The 21,760-nt window shown below is 37.5% G+C and overlaps 1 protein-coding gene across 40 annotated transcripts in view; it reads left to right on the forward strand.

The window, feature by feature from the left end:
* TRDN (triadin) overlaps window positions 1–21,760 on the forward strand; it is a 478,227-nt gene that overhangs the window by 352,005 nt on the left and 104,462 nt on the right. For 31 of the 40 annotated variants that reach the window (XM_072141623.1, XM_072141646.1, XM_072141659.1 and 28 more), the window contains 19 exons: window positions 2,872–2,985; window positions 5,111–6,016; window positions 6,611–10,846; window positions 11,528–11,599; window positions 15,214–15,282; window positions 15,370–15,444; window positions 15,771–15,845; window positions 15,926–16,003; window positions 17,357–17,431; window positions 17,521–17,595; window positions 19,040–19,114; window positions 19,205–19,279; window positions 19,636–19,710; window positions 19,785–19,874; window positions 20,078–20,152; window positions 20,244–20,318; window positions 20,458–20,523; window positions 21,299–21,373; window positions 21,465–21,539. In XM_072141623.1, coding sequence (XP_071997724.1) covers window positions 2,872–2,985; window positions 5,111–6,016; window positions 6,611–10,846; window positions 11,528–11,599; window positions 15,214–15,282; window positions 15,370–15,444; window positions 15,771–15,845; window positions 15,926–16,003; window positions 17,357–17,431; window positions 17,521–17,595; window positions 19,040–19,114; window positions 19,205–19,279; window positions 19,636–19,710; window positions 19,785–19,874; window positions 20,078–20,152; window positions 20,244–20,318; window positions 20,458–20,523; window positions 21,299–21,373; window positions 21,465–21,539 — 6,456 coding nt within the window. Of the gene's footprint in view, window positions 1–2,871; window positions 2,986–5,110; window positions 6,017–6,610; window positions 10,847–11,527; window positions 11,600–15,213; window positions 15,283–15,369; window positions 15,445–15,770; window positions 15,846–15,925; window positions 16,004–17,356; window positions 17,432–17,520; window positions 17,596–19,039; window positions 19,115–19,204; window positions 19,280–19,635; window positions 19,711–19,784; window positions 19,875–20,077; window positions 20,153–20,241; window positions 20,319–20,457; window positions 20,524–21,298; window positions 21,374–21,462; window positions 21,540–21,760 lie in introns of those variants that run through there. The other 9 variants (XR_011854160.1, XM_072141626.1, XM_072141624.1 and 6 more) reach the window with 9 other exon arrangements.

The following is a 21,760-nucleotide window of genomic DNA, read 5'->3' on the forward strand; positions in this document are numbered from 1 at the left end:
ACCTCGTGGCACACATGCCATTTCAGCCACTCAAGGCTCCAGCACCTGCTCCTGTCCAAGTTGTTGGTACTGCAAGTCTCTCCCTTTCCAAGTGGTGGACACTGCATCCTTTAGAGAACTAATGGCTTGTGCCGCACCGAGGTGGAGAATTCCAAGCCGAAATTTTTTTTCCAAAAAGACAGTACCAGCCCTTCACAAATATTTAGAAAAGAAAGTGGGCCATTCCTTGAGCCTATTAGTTTCTTCCAAGGTTCACGGCACTGCAGAGGTGTGAGGCTGTGGTCAGGTCAAGTATATGTCCTTTGCAGCCCACTGGGTGAATGTGCTTCCAGGCCAGGCACACCAACAACTTGAACAGGGGATGCCGCTTTCTCCTCCACATTGTCAAACTGCTGCTCCTGCACCAAAGTCTGCCTCCTCCTCCATCACCTCAGCCTCCACAAGTCTAAGTGCTGCTCCATCATACCAGATGTGCAGGGAACAGCGGTGTCACGCAGTTCTACACCTGGTTTTCCTGGGCGAACAAAGTCCCACACGAGAGGAACTGCTCTGCGTCATGCAAGAAGAAATCAATGTGTGACTTTCTCCGCGACAACTGCAAATCGGAACCATGGTGACAGACAATGGGAGGAACATGGTGTCCGTGCTGCACCAAGGAGGGATGGTCCATGCGCCCTGCATAGCGCACATGTTCAATCTGGACTTCAAAAGGTTCCTGAAGTCTTCCACCCATCTGCAAGACATTCTAAAAATGTCCAGGAAACTGTGCATGCACTTCAGCCATTCTTACAAAGCCAAGCACAGCCTTCTCGAGTTGCAGTGGCAGAACGGCCTCCCCAACATAGGCTGATGTAACTTTCATGTCAGCCACTGGCAGCTCATGCGTGACACCTGCGGTTTGCTCAGGTCCTTTAAAGAGGCCAAGTTATTTGTCATTCACCAGGACTACAGTATCCATAACTTCATTCGAGCGGTTCATGTCCTGCAACAGATGCTGCAATATATATACTGAGAAGAAAAGATGTGTGCTACACTGGACCAAAATTCAATTTTTAATACAATCCAATCTTTATTCCAAAATATCAAAAATACACAACAATTTGATAAAACCAATTAAAAATGTCAGAAAAAACACAGGGTGGAGTGGGCCAATGGCTCTACTCCATCCACCACCCCTATCCACGAGTGTATGGACAAAATACAAGAAGTCAAGTAGCTGTCACGGTATACAATTCAATGCGTATCAGTGGCTAGAATGAACAAGTACAAAAGATGTAAAGCTAAAAATACAATTGACATGGAATCACCTGCCAACAAAACATACAAAGTATTTAGACATGTGCAATGTAACTCTTACAAAAGAGTGCAGGTACCATGTAATGATCCAATGTATAAATAAACCGGGTACAACTAGGCCTGGCCAAGCACACAGGTATACCCATACACAAACCTAAGCCACAATACGCACCCCTACCACCCGTTCAGTGTATGGTGCGCCTCCTCCATGAGCTGCCAAATGACCCCTGTCTCCCTGGAACACCCTGTGATTTCTATAATGCTGTTTTCACCCTCCACCACTCTATGACATTGCCAATATGCTTTTTTTTCCACTTTATTTCATCTGTCAGAAGGAATGAAAAGCTTCAGGGTTGATCTCTGTTTTGGATCAACTCCTGTTTGTTCTTGGTTTTTGCAATACTGATGGATTACTGACCGATTGAAAGAGGACACTGACGGATGAAAAGAATGGCAAAATGATCAGTGACGTCAATGCAAAATTACTGCAAAGTCACTTTCATTGATTATTCAGTTCTTAACCCCTTAGTGACGTGGCCTGAAAATGCTCTAGTGACTAAGCAATTTTAGCAAATATTCATAAACCCTTACTTTTATTTTTGCATGCTACCTTCAAATTTTTTGCGGTGTTTTTTTTCCAGGCAAGTAATCCAGGCAAGTAAAAGTTTAAGATAAATTAAAACTCAAAAGTGGAAAAAAAGTGTTTTTTTTAAAATTAATTTATTGTACAGATTTTTTTAAATTTCCAAATTAACTCAAAATTAAAATTAATAATGAATTCCCTATTTTGTTTTGGTCATTTTAATGTATAATATGCTTAGTCGCAGGCAAACTATGGCAATGTTTTATGTAGTGTAGTGGGGTTTTTTTTAATCATATGGGGAAATGTCAATTCATTTTTATGAATATTTATCAATATGTGTATGTGTGTTTTAACTTTATATGTCCTTGGGGACATTTTCCCTTTTTTTTTTTTTTCTAATTTTACTTTATATTTCACAGTTTCCTTTGTAACTGAGGCATCTATAAGAGCCTCAGTTTTATATAGGAAAACCACCACCTGTTACTGGTGATGCTGATTAGAGCTGTACTGGATTTAATTAGACCCAGCAGCTCGGATTATCCCCTTTAGACCCAGTGGTCACGTGATCGCCAAGTTTGTAGAGATGGCTCTACTCCTCTGTGCATTGCGCTCCTTCCGCGTGATGCTGTGAAGAGTGGAGAAGAAAGAAGAACCACTGCCTCCATCTCCTTAGGGTCCCCAAGGGTCACTGACACTCTGAGATGGGGTTCCTGCTCCCGTGGCTAGCGCCGGAGCAGGAGAAAACTGCAGCGATGTCTAAAGACGTCGCTGTAGCCCCTGGACCTCCAACCAGCAATGTCTAAGCTCAATGGGCGGTCCGAGAAGAGTTAGTTTTTGGTCTTTTGTGGGATATGTAAATTTTATTTCCAGATAAACTGTGGGGTTCAAGTCTAGTGTTGGCTCAATCCCCCCTTCTGTTAATGCTGTACTTGGTGTTGGCAAATATTGGTGCTCAAGCTGCTGCTTCATTTCTTTTGTTTCTACATCTCCAGTTATAGAATCCATTAAGGAAAGTAAACAAGATGCCATGGCTTCCCTCCTGACCAAAGAAATAATGCAGAAGATGCTAGATGACTTCCATGCAAACCTTCTAATGGAATTCAAAGGTATTATGGGGTAATGAAGTCAGAGCTATAGGGGAAAGAACATAGCAGATCAAGTCCAAGATGGCACATGTTGTAAGAGTGACCTAATAGACTCCAATAACGCTCTAAAGGAAAAGCTACAACCTAGAGAATAGGTTGAACTTGTGATAATAGAGAATAGGTAAAAAAGAATTAATGTCAAACTTTAAGTATCCCCAAAACTGTAAAAGAGGGAGAGCTTGAACCTTATGTGACTTATCTTTTTAGCACTGTGATACTAAACTCAAAAGCGCTAGATCTTATGATAGATTGCATCCATAGGATACTGAAACCTGAGTCCTTAAATACAGATAAGCCTAGGTATATTTTATTTAGACTTCATTTTTTAAAAAAAACAAAAGAATCTGGAGTTTCCGAAGAAGGATGGTCTTGCTTAAAAGTGGGGCTTTACGATATATTTAATAATTAAGAGGTTTATTATAACACTTTTGAGTAACACCTCACGCCATGCTGAAGACCTGATAATTCAATGGGGTCTTGTAAGTAAAGAAACTATCAGTATGGTAAGTAATTAAGAACTACTGTATATACTCGAGTATAAGCCGACCCGAGTCTAAGCCGAGACCCCTAATTTTACCACGCAAAACTGGTAAAACCTATTGGCCCCGAGTATAAGCTGAGGGTGTAGTATACAGCCAGCCAACCCACATGTAGTATACAGCCAGCCCCATGTAGTATACAGCTAGCAAGCCCCCTGTAGTATACAGCCAGCAAGCCCCCTGTAGTATACAGCCAGCAAGCCCCCTGTAGTATACAGCCAGCAAGTCCCCTGTAGTATACAGCTCGCCCCTTGTAGTATACAGCTCGCCCCTTGTAGTATACAGCTCGTCCCCTGTAGTATACAGCCAGCCAGCCCCCACATAGTATACAGCCAGCCCCCTGTAGTATACAGCCAGCCAGCCCCCATGTAGTATGCAGCCACCCAGCCCCCTGTAGTATATAGACAGCCCACATGTAGTATACAGACAGCCCCCATGTAGTATCCAGCCAGCCCCATGTAGTATAGTCAGTTCCATGTTGTATACAGCCAGCCTCAAGTAGTATACAGTCAGCCCCATATAGAATACAGCCAGAAAGCCCCATATAGTATACAGCCAGCCCCCTGTATGTTAAGCACATTAAAAAAAACCCATAATACTCACCCTCAGGTGCCTAGATACCCGGCGGCGGCTCCCGAACCACAGTGGCCACTCCCGATCCCTGGCGGCGGCTCCTGGCATTCTGTCTTCTTTCTTCTCTAGCTGGCAGCCAGCGCAGCCAGCGCACACTATGATGCAGAGGTGTCGGCGCTGATGACAGCGGCACCGCCGCATCATAGTGTGTGCCTACCGGCAGATCGCATGGATGCGACTCTGCCGGCTAGAGAGGAAAGAAGACAGAAGCCGCCGGGATCCGGGCACCGGAGGGTGAGTGTTAAGTTATTTTAAAAAAATTAACTTGTGTGTGTAAGCCGAGGTGAGGTTTTTCAGCACATTTTTTGTGCTTAAAAACTCGGCTTATACACTAGCTTATAAGTCACAGTATCCACAGTATATGCCACAGCTTATAAGCCAAACTGAGCCATTAAACTGAACTGGTCATAGAGTGAATTGACTTCCCTTCCCTGTCTTGCCTACTTACTCTAATCTCCAGTGCTTGGACTATTTAAAGTATGGCAATTACAGAGCTACATTCCAAATGATAACTGAGAAGCATTGATTATAACTACTCCAAGTCATTCATAACACAACAAAGTAATTTTTTTTTCTAGTGTTAAAACCTACAGTATATCAAAGGGAATCTACCATCTGATCCATCAATATTCATTTAAAATTTTCAGGTTGATAATTCACAAAACTTTCCTTTCCTTCTCTGTGACTTCTACTATCCTTTTTATTTGACAAGTACAAGGCACTGGCTAGACTGGTTTTTGAAAATATTCCAGTCCTAGAAGAAGAACTCATGTTCGTTATTAATTTCAGATATGTAAATGTTTAGTGTGAAAATGTTTATAACAAATACAAAAGACCACGCATATAACAAGTCCAAAATATTTTATGCAGCAATATATATAAATAAGAGGTTAAAGTGTGTAATTGCTTTGTAGAAAAATCAACAAAAGAGCATGAAGAGCAATTAAAGCCAGCAGAATCCATGACAAAACATGAAGAGCCATCAGAACCAAAGATAAAATGCAAAGACCCAGAACTTGAGAAAAAGTATGAAAAGTCAATAGATCCCAAGAAAAAGCAAGAGGAATTAACAGAACCAAAGAAAAAGCAAGAGCAGCCAACATTCAAGAAAAAGCATGTTGAGGCAGTAGAATACAAGACAAAACAAAAAGAACCAGCAGAATCCAAGAATAAAACTGAAGAGACATCAGAACCAAAGAAAAAGCATGAAGAACAAACAGAACCCCAAAAAAAGCAAGAAGAGACAAAACAAAAGAAAAAACATGTACTGCCATCAGAATTCACTGCAAAACTGAGAGAGCCAGTAGAAGCCCAGAAAATGCATGAAGCACAAACAATACCTCAGAAGAAGCAAGATGAGTCAATGGCACTGAAGGAAAAGCCATCCAAATCTAAGGTAAAACATGAAGAGTTTGTAGAACCCAAGAAGAAAGATAAAGAACCAGAAGAACCCAAGAAAAAATATGAACAGCCAAAAGAACTGAAGAAAATCCATGTAAAACCAGAAGTGCCCAAGAAAAAACAATTTGAGTCAACAGAGCCCAAAGGGAGAAAGGAACAGTCAGTAGAACATAGGAAAAAACAGGAAGAATCAGTTGAACCCACACAGAAAGATAAAGAACACGCTGAACAAAAGAAAAAACATGAAGAACCAACAGTACTTAAGAAAAAGCATATAAAACTAACAGAACCCAAGAAAAAACTTAATGACTCAACAGAATTCAAAAAGGGACAGGAAGAGCTAGCAGAACCCAGGAAAAAACAAGATGGCCCAGTACAATCCAAGAAAAAACAGGCATTGCCCGAAGAACCCAAGAAAGGTAATATAATATAAAATAAAATCTATCAATACAATAAGATACAATATTATGGAATATTACATTTTCATTAAAGGAGATGTTCACTTTCAGCAAATAATTCATATTATTTGTGCAATGAAAATTTATATAAATTTCTGTACTATTTTCTTAGTTTTCTTGAGCTCTTATTGTTGTCATTTATCAGGATGCTTCATTGTTTACTCCCTTCAAATAAAAACTACCACACAGGTGCATGGCTTATTAGTATCACTGAGAGTAATGAGTGCACCTGTGTGACATTATATAACTTAAAACAATAAACATGTGGAATGACAGCAAGGGATCAAGAAAACAGTAAGGAATTGGTATAGAAAATACAGTATACTGGAAAATTGTATAACTTTTCCTTAAACAAAATAATATTTTTACTCAAAGTGGACAACCTCTTTAAAATCTGTATAAGAAAATGTCACTAAAATATAACAGGTAAAAATTAAAAAAATATATTTAAAAAAATTACAAATTATACTTTACATTGTTTACATTACTTTACACTGTACTGTAAACGTATTATCAAAATGTAGAATCAATGCAAATTCAAATATTACTTTGCAGAAACCCCTGTCAAAAAAGATGAGAAAACTGAATCTAAGACAAAACATGTAGTACCAACAGAATTGAAAGAAAAAAATAAAGAACAAACCGAAGCAAAAAAGAAACATGAAGTCACAGTTGAACACAAAAGTAAAGAACACATAGAAAAACATAAAGAGCCAACTGAAACCAAGACAAAATTTGAAGAACCAACAGAACCAAAGATAACACATAAAGAGCCAACAGAACCCCAAAAAAAGCTTAAAGGAAAAACGGAACCCAAAAAGAAACATGTACAAGGAGTAGATCCTAAAACAAAACATGTAGATCCAATGGAGAAGAAACTAACAGAAACAAAGACAAAACCAGAAAAACCCACAGAACCAAAAACAAAACATGAAGACCCCACAAAACCCAAAGTAAAGCATGAAGAAAAAACTGAACTGAAGAAAAAACATGATGAATCAAAGAACAAACAGAAAGCGCCCACAGAACCACCTAAAAAACATAAAGAACCAAGCAAACCCAAGGAACAACATGAAGAACAAAAAGAATCTAAGAAAAAACATATTGAAACAGTAGAACCCAAGAAAAAATATGAGATACTAGAAAAACCCAGAGATCAAGAGCCACATGAAGTTAAAAAGAGAAGTAAAGAGCCAACAGAACCCAAAAAACAACATGAGAAGTCATCAGAGCCCAAAACACAACTTAAGAAACCAACAGAACTCAAGAAAAAAGAAGAGCAAACCAAAGAACCTAAAAATAAACAGGAAGAATCTACAAAACCTAAGAAAAAAGATGAGGAGCCGTTTGCACTCAAAAAGAAATATGAAAAGCCATCAGAATCTAAGATTAAACTTGATGAGCTATCAGAACCCAAGGAAAAACATGTTAAAAAATCTGAACCAATAAATAAACACGAAGAACACCAGAAAGAACAAGAAGAGCCCAGAGAACCCAAGAAAAAACTTGAAAAGCCCATAGAATCTAAAGGAAAACATAAGAAGCCTGTGGAACCAAAAAAGAAAACTGAGGAGACAAAGGAACCCAAGATAAAAACCAAAGATCCCACAGAACCCAGTGAAAAACAAGAGAAGCCAACAGAGCCTAGAAAATACCACAAGAAACCACTAGAACTTCATGAAAAAGAAGAGGAAGCCAAAGAATTAAAAAAGAAAAACAAAGAACCTACAGAACCTAGGAAAACAGATGTGGAGCCCATAGAACCCAAAACGAAATATGAAGAGCCATCAGAACCCAAGAAAAAACAAGAGGAACCAAAAGAACCCAAGAAAAAAAATGAGGAAGCACATGAACCCAAGAAAAAACATGACAAACCTAAAGAACCAAAGATAAAACATGAAAAACCAACAGAACCCTTGAAAAAATATGAGAATGATATAGAACCCAAAAAGAAACATGAGGTAACAACAGAACCCAAGATAAAACATGAAGAGCCCACACAACCCCCCAAAAAACATGAAGATCCTAAAGAACATGATAGAAAACATGAAGAACCAACACAATCTACGAAAATGCATGAGGAATTAACAGAACCAAAGAAAAAACAGGAGGAGTCCATAGAACCCAAAAAGAAACACGAGGAGACAAACAAACCCAAGAGAGAAAAGGAAGAGACAACAGAACCCAGAAAAAAGCATGAAGAACCAAAGCAACCTAATAGAAGACATGAAGAACCAACACAACCCAAGAAAAAGCATGATGAATTAACAGAACCAAAGAAGAAACATGAGGAGCCCATAGAACCCAAAAAGAAACATGAGGAAACAACTGAACCCAAGAGAGAAAAGGAAGAGACAACAGAACCCAGAAAAAAGCATGAAGAACTAAAGCAATCTGATAGAAAACATGAAGAACAAATACAACCCAAGAAAAAGCATGAGGAATTAACAGAACCAAAGAAAAAACATGAGGAACCCATAGAACCTAAAAAGAAACATGAGGAAACATCCGAACCCAAGAGGGAAAAGGAAGAGACAACCGAACCCAGAAAAAAGCATGAAGAACTAAAGCAATCTGATAGAAAACATGAAGAACCAATACAACCCAAGAAAAGGCATGAGGAATTAAAAGAACCAAAGAAAAAACATGAGGAACCCATAGAACCTAAAAAGAAACATGAGGAAACATCCGAACCCAAGAGAGAAAAGGAAGAGACAACAGAACCCAGAAAAAAGCATGAACTAAAGCAATCTGATAGAAAACATGAAGAACAAATACAACCCAAGAAAAAGCATGAGGAATTAACAGAACCAAAGAAAAAACATGAGGAACCCATAGAACCTAAAAAGAAACATGAGGAAACATCCGAACCCAAGAAGGAAAAGGAAGAGACAACCGAACCCAGAAAAAAGCATGAAGAACTAAAGCAACCTGATAGAAAACATGAAGAACCAACACAACCCAAGATGCATGAGGAATTAACAGAACCAAAGAAAAAACATGAGAAGCCCATAGAACCCAAAAAGAAACATGTGGAGACAACTGAACCTAAGAGAGAAAAAGAAAAGACAACAGCAGCCAGAAAAAAACAAGAAGAACTAAAAGAACCTGGGGAAAAAAATGAAAAACCATTACAACCCAAAAAATTGCATGATGAAACATCAAAAAAACAGAAAGAGCCCGTGGAACCCAAAAAGAAATATGAGGAGACAACAGAACCTAACAGGAAACAAGAATCGACAGCCGAACCTAGAAAAAAACATAAAGAACCAAAAGAAGATGAGAGAAGTCATGAAGAACAAACACAACCCAAGAAGAAGCATGAGGAAGCAAAAGAGTTCAAAGAACCCAGACAAAAACTTGCAGAACAAAAAGAGCTCGCTATAAAACTTGAAGAACAAACAAAACCCAAGAAAAAACATGAGGGAACAACAGAACCCCCAAAAGCCCATGAAGGGCAAACCAGTCTTAGAAAAAAGGAGGAAGAGCAATTAGAACTAAAGAAAAAACTAGAAAAACCAACAGAACATTGGGAAGAAAATGAGAAACCAATTGAATTAAAAAGAAAACATCATGAGCCTTTGGAATCTAGAAAAAAAGATGAAAAGCCAGTAGAAGTAAAGGAAAAATATAAAGAACCAACTGAATCCATGACAAAACAAGAAGAACCAACAGAACACAAGAAAGAATATGAAGAGCCATCAGAAACCCAAAAGAAACATAAAGAGCAAATAGAACCCAAAAAGAAACATGAAGTGTCATCTGAGCCCCACATTAAACCTGAAGTACCAATAGAACCCAGCAAGAAACATCATGTGCAAACAATACCAAAGAAAATATATGAAGAACCAAAAGAACCCAAGAAAAAACATGCAGAACCAACAGAACCCAAGAAAAAAAATGAAGATGGCACAGAGCCCGAAAAAGGACATGAAGAACCAACAGAAGCTAGAAAAAAACATGAGATACCAACAGAACAAAAGAGAATACACAAAGAGCCAACAGAACCAAAGGTAAAACATGAAAAGCGAACTGAGCCTAAGCAAAAACATGAAGAACTGATAGAACCCAAGAAGAAACATGAAGAACAAAAAGAACACAAGAAAAAACATGATGACCTCACAGAATCTAAAAAGAAAAATGAAGAACAAATAGAATCCATGGAAAAATTTAAAGAATTAACAGAACCCAAGAAAATACATAAAGAACATAAAGAGTCCCAAAAGAAACATGAAGAGCTAACAGAACTGAAAAAAAAACATGAAGAGCCAGCGGTACCTAAGCAAAAATATGAAGAACAAAATGAACACAAGGAAAAACATGAAGAGCTCACAGAGCCCCAAAACAAACATGAAGAACCAATAGAACCCAAGAAAAAACACAAAGAACCAACAGAACTCAAGGAAATACATGAAAGACAAACAGAGCTCCAAAAGAAACATGAGGTAACAGAACTGAACAAAAAACATGAAGAATCAACAGAATCCAAGAAGAAACATGAAGAACTTGTAGAGTCCACACAGAAACATGAGGAACAAACAGAACCCAAGAAAAAGCACAGAGAACCAACAGAACACAATAAATATGAAAAGCTCACAGAACCTAAGGAACAACAGGAAGAACCTGCAGAACCTTTGAAAACAAGCAAGGAGGTTGTAATGCATAAAATGAAACATGAAGCGCCAACAGATCTCAAGAAAAAACAAAAAGAGGAAATAGAAAGCAAAATCAAACACCAAGAGAAAGCAGAACCCAAGAAAAAAGACCAATTACCAAGTGTACTGAAAAAAGGTAAAATATTATATTATTGGATATACAGTAACCTACAAATTGCTTTATGCTACAAATGACAAAATTTGTGTAAATATCATCCACTCAAATTCACATATTTTCTTTGTAGAAGCAAGAAATTCTGTTTTAAGGAGCTCCTTTCTCAAAAATGACATAAATTAATGTGACATAAATAGCCTAAGAAAAGAGAAGTAGATCAAGCTGGTTAAATTTCTGTGTGCAGTGATGGAAAGCAGCTCCATTAGAGTGATGAGGAGTGATTAAGTGACTGTTAACTGTAAGTCCTGTGCTCTGTAGTATAGGAATAAAGGGGAAGATTTTCGCTGCTTTTACCCCAGTTTTCTTGGCTACAATGTAAGGCAGCCCCCTTAACAACAAGCATGACTTTTTTCAAAAAGCCAAATGACATGATACAATATAATAGCCAATTCAGTATATCTATTCCATAAGGAACAAATTCAAAACTGTGGACAGCGTTGTTTCAATGTTTTTGTATCTCATCAGCACAGTGTATGGAATTAGTTTGGCTGGATGAGAGGCTCCCATTGTACGAGTATAGAGACTTGAAGGCCATGCATGCTCTTTTGTGGATTCTGGAGATAAATATACAAATAGGTTTTCCATAAATAGTTTTTGCCATGTAATATATCCCTGTTTAACAATATACTGTACAATTTGCAGTTACTCATGGGGGAAAACACGACATTGCAAAAGAAGCAAAGCAACATGAAAAGCCAACAGAACCTAAAAAAGGTAAAATGCTTTTGTAACCTGTCATATTTTTTTTACCAGTACCTAATAAAAATGCTACTTGAAAGGTAACCAAATTATCTACAAGAAATAGACAGCATTGTCTTTATATGACACTAAGGATTTTCTCACACATGTACATGTGTGCATGTTACATAAAACACATATTTCCATTTTCAAATCCACATACTCAGACTCTGTGGCTGCACTAAGTTGGGCCACAGAACAGCACTAGGCTTAGCCTGTTTACCAGTGAGGTTTAACCTAAAACCTAATCTAGCCTAAAATAAGTTAAATGGCATTCTACTTATAATTTACTATTTTTGTTTTAACTTTATAGTCTGTAAGAAAGAGTTATAATTAATTTGAATAGGGATATAGGAATCATATTCAGAAGCAAGGAAAGTTGTATTAGAGTCCCTATTATAATATACTCACACACTTTTTCAGTTTATACTATGTTTGTTTAAAATGTGTAACTGTTACATGATTATTACCACCTTTATTTTCATAATTACTTGAAAAAGGTAGCTGATACACTATATTTAACATGATTTAATTTGTTGCTATTATTACTATATTTACTTTAGAATATAAACTATTAACAAGTGTTATATACACTCACCGGCCACTTTATTAGGTACACCTGTCCAACTGCTCGTTAACACTTAATTTCTAATCAGCCAATCACATGGCGGCAACTCAGTGCATTTAGGCATGTAGACATGGTCAAGACAATCTCCTGCAGTTCAAACCGAGCATCAGCATGGTTGTTGGTGCCAGAAGGGCTGGTCTGAGTATTTCAGAAACTGCTGATCTACTGGGATTTTCACGCACAACCATCACTAGGGTTTACAGAGAATGGTCTGAAAAAGAAAAAACATCCAGTGAGCGGCAATTCTGTGGGCGGAAATGCCTTGTTGATGCCAGAGGTCAGAGGAGAATGGGCAGACTGGTTCGAGCTGATAGAAAGGCAACAGTGACTCAAATCGCCACCCATTACAACCAAGGTAGGCAGAAGAGCATCTCTGAACGCACAGTACGTTGAACTTTGAGGCAGATGGGCTACAGCAGCAGAAGACCACACCGGGTGCCACTCCTTTCAGCTAAGAACAGGAAACTGAGGCTACAATTTGCACAAGCTCGTCAAAATTGGACAGTAGAAGATTGGAAAAACATTGCCTGGTCTAATGAGTCTCGATTTCTGCTGCGACATTCGGATGGTAGGGTCAGAATTTGGCGTCAACAACATGAAATCATGGATCCATCCTGCCTTGTATCAACGGTTCAGGCTGGTGGTGGTGGTGTCATGGTGTGGGGAATATTTTCTTGGCACTCTTTGGGCCCCTTGGTACCAATTGAGCATCATTGCAACGCCACAGCCATTTCAGTAATGTTGCTGACCATGTCCATCCCTTTATGATCACAATGTACCCAACATCTGATGGCTACTTTCAGCAGGATAATGCGCCATGCCATAAAGCTGGAATCATCTCAGACTGGTTTCTTGAACATGACAATGAGTTCACTGTACTCAAATGGTCTCCACAGTCACCAGATCTCAATCCAATAGAGCATCTTTGGGATGTGGTGGAACGGGAGATTCGCATCATGAATGTGCAGCCGACAAATCTGAGGCAACTGTGTGATGCCATCATGTCAATATGGACCAAAATCTCTGAGAAATACTTCCAGCACCTTGTTGAATCTATGCCACGAAGAATTGAGGCAGTTCTGAAGGCAAAAAGGGGTCCCACCCGTTACTAGCATGGTGTACCTAATAAAGTGGCCGGTGAGTGTATGCCAGTTATTTGCTGTGTGGGCTATTAAGTATATGTACAGGTTTTGACTTTAATAGAGACCCTGGTGTTTGTGTGGGTTGCCAATATAAGTTTAACTTCAATCATGTACTTTTTAAATATTTTACTGAGAAAAAACATTGAGAACCAACAGGACACATAAACTAAAATATTATTGGCATGGACCCCAAATTTAGGGTCTGGCCAAATTTAGGTCAATGCCATGTTAGGACTTTAGGACCAGGCCTGATTTTTGCCCTGTGTCATTATAGGAGGGTATACCTCTGTAAGCCAAGGGATTTTGACATTAATTTCTCGTTAAACATTGTACTTCAAAGTATCAGAAAAATTTTGATGCAAGGTTCAGTTTTCTGGGTAAAGCCCTTGTAAAGGCGGGAGCTAACTTAATAGGGATCATAGGTGCCAGAACCATGTTACCATCAGCAAAAAAATTCTCCCTAGGCATTACAACCCTGATTTTATTCTCCTGTTTTGATGCATGGTAAGACCATTCTTTTACTATTGAAAACAAGTCACACTTATGCTTGCTTGTTTGTTTGTCTGAACTTTTCGTATCCTAGTAAATGTATCCTAGTAAATACAGCAATAAGGTACAAAAAGTCCTTATGTTTTTTGCCGTCAAAGTTTTTTGGAACACACCAAACAGGCAGAGTCGCTCCACTCGACATGCCAGGTGTAGAGTGATGAAGAGTATTGCAGTAAACTACACTGAACAAGTGATTGAATGATCACTTGTTCAAGTTCTGGGACAGAATAAAACAATATAAAATGTTTTCCCCTAATGCCCCATCCTATATAAAAATCACATTTCACATTAAAAAAGTTAAAATCACCACATAAACACTACATGTCCATAACAACCAGTACAATAAAGGAAACTTGTCACTAAACCTGTAGGTAGACAGCGAAAAGAAAAAGTTAAAAATACACATAAAAATGAAGACATTTTCACACCAAACCTCATATAAAATGATAAAAAGTGATCAAAAACTTACACTTACCTTGAAATAATACCAATAGAAAGTACAGCTTGTCCCGCAAAAAAAGCCAGCTCCATAAACAAAAAGTAAAAATGTGATGCCTCTTAGAACTTGATGCAAAAACAAGCAAACTTTGTATTCTGTATTTCTATATTCTGCTAAAGTCAATTTTAAAAACATATATATATGGGTTAACGGCATAAAGATGGTAACCCCCATAGAATAAGGATAACACATTATTTGGTATGATTAACAGCCAACAAAAAAAGGTAAAAACCCCAAACTAGATGTAATGGTTTTCCTATCCCCAAGATTTAATAAAATCTTATCAATTACCAATTGAAATCCCCCTAAACTATGTCCTGGAAAAAATAAGTCCCCATATTTCATAACAATGTGAAAAAATACACCCAAATTCTAATAAGCCTCTTAACATCCTGGAACATCCTGGAAAAATGATAGAATGCATAAAAAAACCATACCAACATAAAGCAGACAATCTAAAAATGTTATTTGGGTGACTATCTGCCTGAGAATCAAAGAATTTAGAACTTTAAAAATGTAGAATTGTTCAAAATTTTTGTCAAATTTCATTTTTTTTCAAAACTAAATGTAAAAGATATAATTTAAAATGTTCAACTAATTTTCAATACAATATATCACAAGAAATCATTCTCAAAAATCCCTGAATATGTTAAAGCATTTCAAAGTTATAACCACTTATAGTGACATAGGGCACATTTAAAAAATCAGGCTTGTTCCAAAAGCCCTAAAGTGACATAGTCCTCAAGGGGTTAATAAATCCCCTCCTTTTTAGAGGGGAAAAAATTAGAAGATCTAACAGAAACCAAGAAAACAGATGAGGGACCAGAAGAGGCCAAAAAAGGTAACCAACTTGTTCTTTTTGTGAGCTACAACAATTTAGGAATACACTGTACTGTTGAATTTTCATCTCACTGTTTCTTCTTTGCAGAAACTCCTTTGAAAAAACATGAAAAACCAAGTGAACCAAAGAAAAAACATGAAGAACCATCTGAAACCCCAAAAGGTATCAAGTTACGGTATATTATCTATCATTTGTTGGTAATGCGGGCAAATAGCAATATGTAAATATTTACACTGTACTAAGATATGGAATAATAGATAACCAGTTGTATAATTTACAAACACCTAAAATATGATTTATAAAGATACTAGCAATACTAATAGAGCATCAATTGCAAAAGTAGAAATAACGTTCACAGGTTACACAAAAATGTGAAGGTCCAGATTGAATATTAGCAATAAATACATTATGTTTTATGGAGCTATTAAGGATAGATCAGTTTGTGATTATCTGCTAAGTATCTGGTTTAAAATCCAATGCCCTGGCAGAGGCTTCTGTGAAAAAACATGAAGAGGTGACAGAAATCAAGAAAAAACATGAGGACCTAACTGAACTCAGGAAAGGTAAAAATAAAGAATGGACAAATTAATGATGTATAGCAGGTTAATGTGAGCTTACAAATATTTACAAATGGTTTCATTAGTAGAGACTCCTTTGAAAAAATATGAAGAACCAAGTAAACCCCAGAAAAAGCTTGAAAAACCATCAGAAGTCCAAAAAGGTACTATATCCTCAATAACATATGATACAAATTTTTTAAGACCAAATAAGTTAAATACAATAATGTGAGCATAAACGTAAGATAGACATGCAATAAACAAAAATTGGGAAAGGTAAGGGTAACACATGGGTTATCAAAGAGATGACTGTTAATCATCATTCAGATTAACCGCGGGCCGAGCCCTCTCCATAGCCAGTAAGTCTCTGTTGCATATTGCAGCAAAGGCTTACCGGTAACACCCGCGATCGGTGCAAAGCTGCCGGCGGCTTCAAACAGATGGCGGCGCTTGGGCGCCGCCATCTTTCCGAGGATCGCAGCTCCCCGTGACGTCATCGGGCAGCGGCAATCCGTCGCCATGGTAGCTTCAGGTCTCACGAAGACCCGAAGCTACTTCGGGTTAACCCATTCATTACAATGTGCTATAAGCACATTGTAATGTATGAGGAGTAAAATTCCCATATACTGCCATACTGTAGTATGGCAGTATACGGTAGGATCGATCAGACAACCTAGGGTTAAAGTACCCTAGGGAGTCTGAAAAATAGTAAAAATAAAAATAAAAAAAAAGTAAAAAAAAAAAATTATAATAAAAAAAAACTAAAAATTCAAATCACCCCCCCCCCTTTCCTTAGAACTGATATAAATATAAATAAACAGTAAAAATCATAAACACATTAGGTATCGCCGCGTCCAAAAATGCCTGATCTATCAAAATATAATAACGATTTTTCACTGCGTTTAACACCGTAACAGAAAATCGAGTCCAAAGTCAAAACTGGCACTATAAAAAGTGATCAAAAGGTCCTACAGTCCTAAAAATAATATCATTGAAAACATCATCAAAAGTTGCAAAAGATGACACCACCGTCAACTCCATACAACGAAGTATGAAAAAGTTATAAGCACAAGAAGACGGCAAAATAAAAAAAAAAAATTTGTTCATGAGGTTTTAATTTTTGTAAATGTATGAAAACATTATAAAACCTATACAAATTTGGTATCCCTGTAATTGTACTGACCCAAAGAATAAATTAGATGCGTCATTTGTGGCGTGAAGTGAAAGCCGAAATATCCAAGCCCACAAGAACATGACACAAATGCGTTTTTTCACCATTTTCCCTGCATTTGGAATTTTTTTCCCGCTTCCCAGTACATGGCATGGAATATTCAATGCAATCACTATGAAGTGCAATTTGTTACGCAAAAAACGAGCCATCACATAGCTTTTTACGTGTAAAAATAAAAGATTTTTGAAGGTGGGGAGTGAAAAATGGAAATGAAAAAACGGGAAAGGGCCCGGTCCTTAACCGGTTAAATGGTGAAATAATTAAAAATATCCCTTCCTTTTTACAGAGGCTCCAGTGAAAAAACAAGAAGAGAAAATAGAAGTAAAGAAGAAGGATGAGGAGCAAGAAGAACCCAAAAAAGGTTGCCACAAATCTTGTTGCCTGTTTTGAGCCATACGACTGTAGGAATATACCAGACTATTGACTCATCCCACTGCTTCTCTTTTGCAGAAACCCCTTTAAAGAAACAGGAAGGAGCAAGTGAACCCAAGAAAAAACATGAAGAACAATCCAAAACCCCAAAAGGTATCAAGATAATGTACATTATCTATCATTTATCTATCATTTTAATAGGTTGGACTTGATTGAATTATGTATTTTTCTAACTTTATTTCCTATAAAATTATTATACTAAGATACTGTTTGCTGGAAATGCTAACATATAGTAAAATTTGGACTAGAAAATAATAATCGTATAATCTATAAACACCTAAAATGTGATTTATTCAAATACAACTAATAGTAATACAGTATCAATTACATAATGAAAGGGTAGGAAAGAAATATAACAAATTATAGAAAAGTGTGAAGAGCCAGCTAAGATTAAGCAATAACAGTATATTTTCTTAAGTTGTTTGGTATACATCAGTTTTGCAGCGCGGGAGGAGGACCGATTACCCGAAGCTCAGGGCTCCATTCATCCTAGTCAGCACTACAAGCTACTACCATACTACTCTATGAGCGCTTTTCTGGTCTTTCCTTGTCCGCCTTTCTATACCTCTCTACATAAACGTCCTAGCGAGGTCAAATTATTGTCAGCCCTATCTCCCCTATTTCCAAACCTATCCAATCCCTTGTTAAACACCATATTAAAATCCCCCATAATGAGCAAGGGAACATCAGGCCATTCCGTCAACTTTTCCAGGAGTCTTTTCAGGGGTATACTAGAGTATGGGGGCGGAATATACACCACTACTATTATACACTCCCACCTATAGATTTGACAGTGTATACCCACATACCGACCCTCTGGATCAGACACAGAAGAGTGACATACAAAAGGCAGCGATCTATGAACTAACAAACTTACTCCCCTAGAATAAGTGGTATTAAAAGCATGGTAACCAATATCAAACCCACCCCTATTAAGCATTTGTACCGGGTCTTGTGTAAGGTGTGTTTCCTGTAGTCCAAGTAATTTGGCTGCTTGATCCTTAACACATTCAAATACAGCTTTTCGTTTCCTTGGCGATCCCAACCCCCGGAAATTCCAGGACATACATTTGAGTACTTCAGTCATCATAATTAATATATTCTCCCTCCTTCCTTTCCTCCCCTGCATCGGGTAGCACTGAGCCCATCTTTTCTATCTTACTTCTTGGACCGTCTCCCTTCCCCCTTATCCCCCCCCCCCCCCCAGAACAATTACATCAGTTTACTATTCTCTATTGAGTTTCTGGTTTACAATTCAATGCCTTTGCAGAGGCTACAGTGAAAAACATGAAGAAGTAACAGAAATCAGGAAAATACAGGACTTTCTAACTAAACTCTTGGAAAATGTTACTTATAATGTTATTTGGGTGCCATGATTATCTGCCTGTATTGTAAAGCTATCAGAAGGCCAAAACAGTGTCTTCAAATATATACTGTATATAATATGGATATGTTAAGATTTTCAAATAAGTCTTCAAATTCATTTAGCATGCAACTTAAATAGTGAAAATCATTGATAAATTCACACTTTCTCCAGAGGCTCCAGTGGAAAAATTAGAAGAAACAATAGAAACCAAGAAAACTGATGAGGGGCAAGAAGAACACAAAAAGGGTGACCACATATTTTGTTGTGTCCTTTGATCCTAACAATTGAGAATACACAAGATTATTAGTTTTACATTCCAATGCTTCTCCTTTGCAGAAACTCCTTTGAAAAAACATGAAGAATCAAGTGAACCCAAGAAAAAACATGAAGAATCAGCCAAAACCCCAAAAGGTATCAAGTTACTGTATATTATTGATCATTTGCTGGAAACGCTAGCATATAGCAGTAAATGCACTGTAGGGAAATATGGATTAAAATAAAAACAGTTGTATACTCTATAGACATCAAAAATAGGATATACGAAGATACTAGCAATGCTAATAGAGTATCAATTACAAAAGTATAAAAATAAGTTTACACTTTACAGAAAAGTATGAAGAGCCAGCAAGAAACTTTGCACTATATACACTACATTTTATGGAGCTATTTAGTATAGAACAGTTCAAAATTATCAACTGAGCTTTCAGTTTGTTATCTACTGAATATCTTGTATTATCTACTAAGTTTACAATTCAATGCCTTTGCAGAGGCTCCAGTGAAAAAACATGAAGAAGCTACAGAAATCAAGAAAAAACACGAGGACCTAGCTGAACTCAGAAAAGGTAAAAAAAAAGAATGGATAAATCAATGGTATACATGTTTAACGAGTTATTGTAAACTTACAAATATTTCCAAGTGGTTTCATTTGTAGAGACTCCTTTGAAAAAACATGAAGAGCCAAGTAAACCCCAGAAAAAAATTGAAAAACCATCAGAAGTCCAAATAGGTACTGTACATATGATACTGGTTTGTTAAGACCAAATAAGAAAGTAAAATACCATAATGGAAACCTAAATGTTATATAGACATACAGTAAGCAAAAAAGGGATATATAGGGGTAACATAACACATGGGTTATCAAAGAGATGACTATTATTTTGCATTCAATTTAAATGGTAAAATCTTTGATAACTCCCCTCCATTTTACAGAGGCTCCAGTGAAAAAACTGGAAGAGACCAAAGAACCCAAGAAAAAGGATAGTGGGCAAGAAGAACCCAAAAAAGGTGTAGACATATCTTGTTGATTGTTTTAAACCTTACAATTTAGTAATTCACCTGACTATTGGTTTCACATCCCAATGGTTCTCCTTTACAGAAACTGCTTTGAAAATACATAAAGAACCAAGTGACCCCAAGAATAATACTGAAGAACCACCCAAAACCCCAAAAGGTATTAAGTTACTGTATATATCTATTATAAAATGTGTAGAGCCATCTAAAACTATGAAATATTACATTTGTATGGATTTGTTTAGATCAGTTTCCTATTATCTACTGAGTTTCTTTTTTATAATTTAATACCTTTGCAGAGGCTCAAGTTAAAAAACATGAAGAAGCAACAGAAATCAAGAAAAAACATGCTGAACTCAGGAAAGGTAAAAATAAAGAATTTACAAGTTAAATGAGAAATAAGAGTTCTTCTTAAAGGGCACCTACCACCCCGTTTCTACCTATAAAGGGTGGTAGGTGGATGAAAGGGACGTGAGGATAGCCCATTTTTGGGCTAATCCTCACGTCCCAGCTATCTTTTAGAAAACTTTAATGCAAGCATATGCAAATTTTTTTATGCGGCTACTGGGGCGTGGAGTAGCCGGACATGAGGCTACAAGTCACGGCTACTCCACGCCCCAGTAGCCACGTTACTCCGCCTACCATTTCATCTTCGGCACACAGCTTCTCGTAGCTGCGCGCCCTCGTCCGAGTCCCCCGGCATCTGCGGCCTTCTGCGCATGTGCAGAAAGCCGGGTACTAGGACGAGGCTCCTTGTAGCTGCGCGCCGAAGATGAAATGGTAGGCGGAGTAACGTGGCTACTGGGACGTGGAGTAGCCGCGACTAGTAGCCGCGTGTCCGGCTACTCCACGCCCCAGTAGCTGCATAAAAAATTTACATATGCCTGCATTAAAGTTTTCTAAAAGATAGCCGGGACATGAGGATTAGCCCAAAAAAGGGCTATCCTCACGTCTCATTCATCCACCTACAACCCGTTCTACCTTTTTTAGGTAGAATCGGGGTGGTAGGTTCCCTTTAAGGACACTTTGCCAGTTAAACACAAAGGAGATCAATAAGGGTATCATATGGGTTGTAGATGACTTTCATTTATCATTCAACTTGAAGCATGAAAATCATTGATAAATCCATTTCTTTTATAGAGACTATAGTGAAAAAACTTGAAGAGACAAACGAAACCAAAAAAATGGGTGAGGGGAAAGAAGAACCCAAAAAAGGTGACCACATATTTTGTTGTTTGCTTTGATCATTATGATTTAGGAATACACCAGACCATTAACTTCTCATTCCAATGCTTCTCATTTGTAGAAACTCCATTGAAAAAACATGAAGATTCAAGTGAATTCAAGAAAAAACATGAAGAACCACTCAAAACCCCAAAAGGTATCAAGTTACTGCACATTAGCTATAATTTGCTGGAAATTCTAGCATATAACAACATACCAATATATGCACTAACACCGTATCACTTACACAGCAAAAAGTAACTGTACAGAAAAGTTACAGAAAAGTGTAAAGAGCCAGCTAAAACTATGCAATAATCAATTTATATTTCTATGGAGCAGTTTAATTTAGATCAGTTTACTAGTATCTACTGAGTCCCA

This window comes from Engystomops pustulosus, chromosome 3 (genome assembly GCF_040894005.1).
Source record: "Engystomops pustulosus chromosome 3, aEngPut4.maternal, whole genome shotgun sequence".
NCBI classification, from domain to species: domain Eukaryota; kingdom Metazoa; phylum Chordata; class Amphibia; order Anura; family Leptodactylidae; genus Engystomops; species Engystomops pustulosus.